General features: G+C 37.3%; 1 protein-coding gene across 1 annotated transcript; it reads right to left on the bottom strand.

Annotated features, from left to right (window-relative positions):
• Positions 1-1,833: 1,833 nt before the first annotated feature.
• Positions 1,834-2,418, bottom strand: LOC145104219 (uncharacterized). The gene has a single exon (XM_079041492.1). The coding sequence runs from the start codon at positions 2,416-2,418 to the stop codon at positions 1,834-1,836; it is 585 nt and encodes a 194-aa protein (XP_078897618.1).
• Between the last annotated feature and the right edge of the window lie 2,529 nt (positions 2,419-4,947).

Genomic DNA, 4,947 nt, shown 5'->3' with positions numbered 1-4,947 from the left:
CGGGTCGAAGGCACCAATGCCGACCCAACTGATTGATATTCTGTTATGCATGCTATTGTATTGTAGTGATCTGTTAGATCGATATCCTGTGTAGTGATCTGTTAGCTTGGTATCCTGGTATATAGGATGATGCTATGCTTAATGATCTGTAGATCTGTTTGACTGGCTGTAGACTGTTGTATGATTATTTCTTATATGTGCACATGTTTAGGCAGTGGTTGAGGCTTCACTGCTTTGTGCGAAAGCCAACAGGTCGGTGCATACCAACCCGATGGTTGAACGGGCCCGAGGGTATTCCATCCCCAGGATGATTGGACCCATAATCTGTCGGCATTCCAACCCGATGGTTGAGGGGCCCGGGGTATTCCAACCTGATGGTTGGTTGGACCCATAGTACGTTGGCATTCCAACCCGATGGTTGAGGGCCTGGGGTATTCCAACCCGATGGTTGATTGGACCCATAGTATGTTGTTATTGTATATGTGTTATTTGTTGTGTGTTGGTACTTTGGGGGAAACTCACTAAGCTTTGGGCTTACAGTTTTGGGTTATGTTTTAGGTACTTCATATGATTGCGGGAAGGCGAAGGCGTTATCGTGCACCTCCTCGTGTTTTGATTTATGATTTTGGGAAAACTCTGATGTTGAACATATCTTGAAAACTATTTTGTAAACAATGATGATTTGTGGCTTGGTTTTAAAAGTTTAAAATTTTCATGAATTTTATGGGTGTTACAGCTCTCTTCTTATGAATATAAATTAGCCGGATCGAAATGAACTAAAGAACCATTCTTCAAAAAGTGTGATGAACATCTGCCACGGCGTGGTAAAGAAACGTCACGTCGTGATGTCGAGTTTGAAGTCGTAATGGTCGTGAAATATAAGATCGCCATGACGTGGTCTAGTGATGCCACGTCGTGGTGACAGGTCAGATGCAGTCGTGATAATATCAAATGCCACGACGTGGAGATGATGGCCACGCTGTGGTGTCTTCTCAAAACGACTTAAAAAGCCAAAAAAAATGCATCATTATATCTTAATGGCTTAGGATCATTCCCGACCTTTTCTTTCTGTAAAAAAATTTTAAAACTCTTCTTTTCATCAAGTGGGAACCCCACACTTATTCAAAAGCATGGTCTTTAATTGTAGTCTTCCAAAAATCTTTCGGCTTCTTCATCAATTAAGCTCCTTTACTTATTTCGTTTAATACTACACAAGAAGATCAAAGACTAGAGAAACACATGATTATTCGGTTAAACTAAAAATAAAACTGAAAATAAAAACTAAAAAGAAGTCAAAAAGGAAAAAGAAAATTCAAACTCTTAACATCAGGTTGCCTCCCGATAAGCGCTTGTTTTTGAGGAGTCGTGGACCGGACTCCTTCTTACTCTACGTTGTTTGTGGTTGGGAGTGGGATCTCCCTTTTCACCTTTTGTTCTTTCCATTTTCGTTTGTATGCTTGAACCCGTCTTATATACACATTCTTTGAGTTTTCTTTCTTCTTTTGATTAGCACTTTATTCATGTTTACGCTTCACCCCTTTGCCTTGCTTTTTCACCCTTATACTATTCTTCTCACCTATCTCGATCTTGACCATTGTTGGCTTCTCTAATTCCCCACATATATCTTCATCAATTATCTCAAATTCTTCACTTGAATCAAATTCTATTTAATCACTTGCCTCTTCCACTTGAGCCTTGGGTGTAGTGAACGCGATCACCTCAAATGTCATACGAATTAAGGCTCTTGGTTTAGAACATTTTTCATTTGCAAAATGAGGCTTCTCCCAAACTTTTAACTCTTCTTTCATCATCTTTTTCATCTATTCTAGCTCACTAAGGTGTTCTTCTTCCAAAATTATTAATCCTTAGAACTTCATCTCTTGGTAACTCATAACTCACTTTTTGACTCATTTCGAAAGTAATTTCTTTATCTTCTACACGAAGTGTGAGCTTTAAGTCGTGGATGTCAACAAGTGCTCTTGCGGTACTCAAGAATGGTCTTCCCAAAATTATAGAAAGGTCTTCATCTTCCTTTATATCCAATACCACAAAGTCAAACTGAAAAACAAACTTCCCCACTTTCACCAACAAATCTCTAATGATTCCACGTGGGTTAGTGATCGAGTGATCCATCATTCTAAGTGTCATCTTCGTGTCTTGGAGCCTTGGTAGATCGAGCTTCTTGTAGAAATAATATGGAATAAGATTGATGCTTGCCCCCGAATCGGCTAAAGCATTTATACTAGTAGAATTGCCAAATTCACAAGGCAAAGTTAATTGGCTCGGATCTCCCATTTTGATTGGCAATCCATTAATGATTGCAGCTGAACATAACTCATTAAGCATTGTTTTCGATGCTTTTTCCAACTCCTTTCGATTAGTTATCACATCCTTGGCAAACTTAGGAAGATTGACCATATTGGATCCGATTATTCTTGTGTTTCACTTTGCATGTTTTGACTTCCTGAAGAACTAGGTTATTCAAACCATCCACAGTCGATCATACTTTGGAAGTAGGTATTGAAGCTAGACTGTCATGAATGGGTCTGTAGATTGTCTAAAGGCGTTTAGACATAGCACAAGTTTGCTGCAGTGTTCATGAGTACTCCTGTAATAAGATTTGAGTATTGGATTAAACCCACGCTCATTTGAATCACTTCATGGATTTTATCACGAGTGATTGTGAGACGATAATATCTTATATTTTTGAAACCAAGACGTGTGAGTTGTAGTTTACAAGTCGGTTGCACATTGACATATGTAAACGCACCAGTAACTTGGTGTTATAAATCATATTGTTGTGTGCGATTTGATGAGTAAGTACAAGCAAGCATTTGAGTCGAATTTTATCCATTCCTTTTACCCTAAGAGGGATAAAAGCGATATATGTGGACCCCTCGATGATTTAGTGATGAAAACCCTAAGTGCTTGGCCAAGCCTGGACTGATTTGATTTGTTCAATTAGTCGGTCGTCATAAATCGGAAATCGGGAAACAACACATGAACAGAGAGAATGATTATAATCCATGTCTCAGTTCATACGATATCTAGAATGGAGGAATATATGATCCCTTATATAATGGACGCGTCATTTACTAGGTCAGAGTTCGACAACGGCTTTTAAGAGCTACGATTGCTAGTCGGGATTTTGGAGTCGTACTTGCAATAATAGTTATTAGACTTATCCAAGTGGGAGACTGTTGGATTAGGTGTCTAAGCCCATAACTATAATTGGTATGTACTCGACCCGAGAGTAGCATGGTCCATTTGGGTTGCCTTCACCAGAACAATTTTATAGGAAAAATATTTGAGAAAGAGGTTATTTATGATTTATTAATATATTAAAAGTATAATATATTAATTGTGAAATATATTATTTAATTAGTATTGATCAAGAATTAATTTGGAATTAATTTAGTGATCAAAAGAGACTAATTAAATTAACGGGGACTGATTATGTAAATCAGTGATATATATAGTGTTTGGGCTATTGATCCATGTTGGGCTAATTTTTATGTAAGTATCCATGAAGAGTTAGCCCACATGAGATATGGATCATAACCTAAGTGTATGGATTAGGGTTTACCCATGACTCTTGGAATCCTACACTATATATGTGTTATCCCTTAGCCAAAATTGGTGAACCTAAGCATTCTAAGAGTTCTAAGAGAACCCTAGCCAATTTTGGTGGTGCTTAACCTCTCTCTCAAAGTCCTCCTTTGTTCATGGTGTTTGTGAACCATTTGAGGCATCACACTTGAGGTGCTAAGCTCTTGAAAGGCCAAGAACTACAAACTACATCAAGAGGTATCCATCTAACTTGATTTTATATGGTATATCCTCTATTGTATGCTAGTTAGGTTGTATGCTTTGGAAAAATTCAAATTGCATGTATAATTAGAGAAAACATAGATCCAAAGCATCTAGGGTTGCATGTGCACCATAGGAGTGTTATAGTGCTTAAAACCCAACAAAAAGGTCTTCTTGCTAGCTTGGGCATTCATCACAAGAAAAGTATTGATCTGTTTTGTGACATTGAACCGGCTCTCTACATTTCACAAAATCCGTTTTTTCATGAACGAACGAAGCACATTGAAGTTGATTGTCATTTTGTTCTTGATGTTATAGTTGATGGCCCCATTAAACCTTCCTATGTTCATACATCTAAACAACTGGCGGATATCTTGACGAAAGCTCTGGGAAAAGCTGCATTTGATCGTCTTGTTAGCAAGTTGCACATTTTTTATCCTCATGCTCCAACTTGAGGGGGGATGTTAGGAAACGATAAGATTAGCTGGCATTTAGGTTTATCTCTATTTAAAATCCATTGTGTTTATCTTTTCCCTAGTTCGTTAGCCAATGATGAGGATTTGTAATTGTATAAATACGTTGGCAAATCAATGAATAAACTAAGCAATTCGTACCAACTTATCAAAAGGAGATAAGTTGAATGTCTAACCATTTGAAAATTGCATCCTATGTTTTGGCAGCCACCTCACATTTAATGAACAAGTGATCTAGTTGCTCTACTTTCAAGTTACAAATCGGACATAAGGTAATCAGAATATCAATTCCACGATCGAGATTACTCCTTGTCGGAAATCTATTTAAGCGAATTCTCCACACAAGAATATTAACTTTCCGGGGGACAAACCCATTCCATCTGGTAAGAGTAGGAACACTTGGCAAAAAAATTTGATCGATCCACCTTCTAGTATCTATTATAGTAAAAACCCTATTTTTTCAATATTCCACATCCAATTATCACTTTTATCTATCAGATACATCCAAAAGAAAATTCAATAATTCAACAAGTTGAGTGTTGTACTTTAACGATTTTTTTATAATACCTTTTGTTTTTCCTAATGGGAGTTGGAACTTGGGTTAAGATAAAAGTTTTATTTTCTTGACCAAGAATTTAGTTTTGCAGATTTTATTTATAGTACT

Source organism: Lactuca virosa, chromosome 4, assembly GCF_052849685.1.
Source record: "Lactuca virosa cultivar CGN04683 chromosome 4, Lactuca_virosa_CGN04683_v6, whole genome shotgun sequence".
Classification (NCBI taxonomy): domain Eukaryota; kingdom Viridiplantae; phylum Streptophyta; class Magnoliopsida; order Asterales; family Asteraceae; genus Lactuca; species Lactuca virosa.
The sequence above is the reverse complement of the archived record's forward strand: the minus strand, read 5'-3'. Positions and strand labels throughout refer to the sequence as shown.

Coding starts and splice junctions, on each gene's coding strand:
- LOC145104219 (XM_079041492.1), bottom strand. CDS start 2,418: ATGGTCAATCTTCCTAAGTTTGCCAAGGATGTGATAACTAATCGAAAG.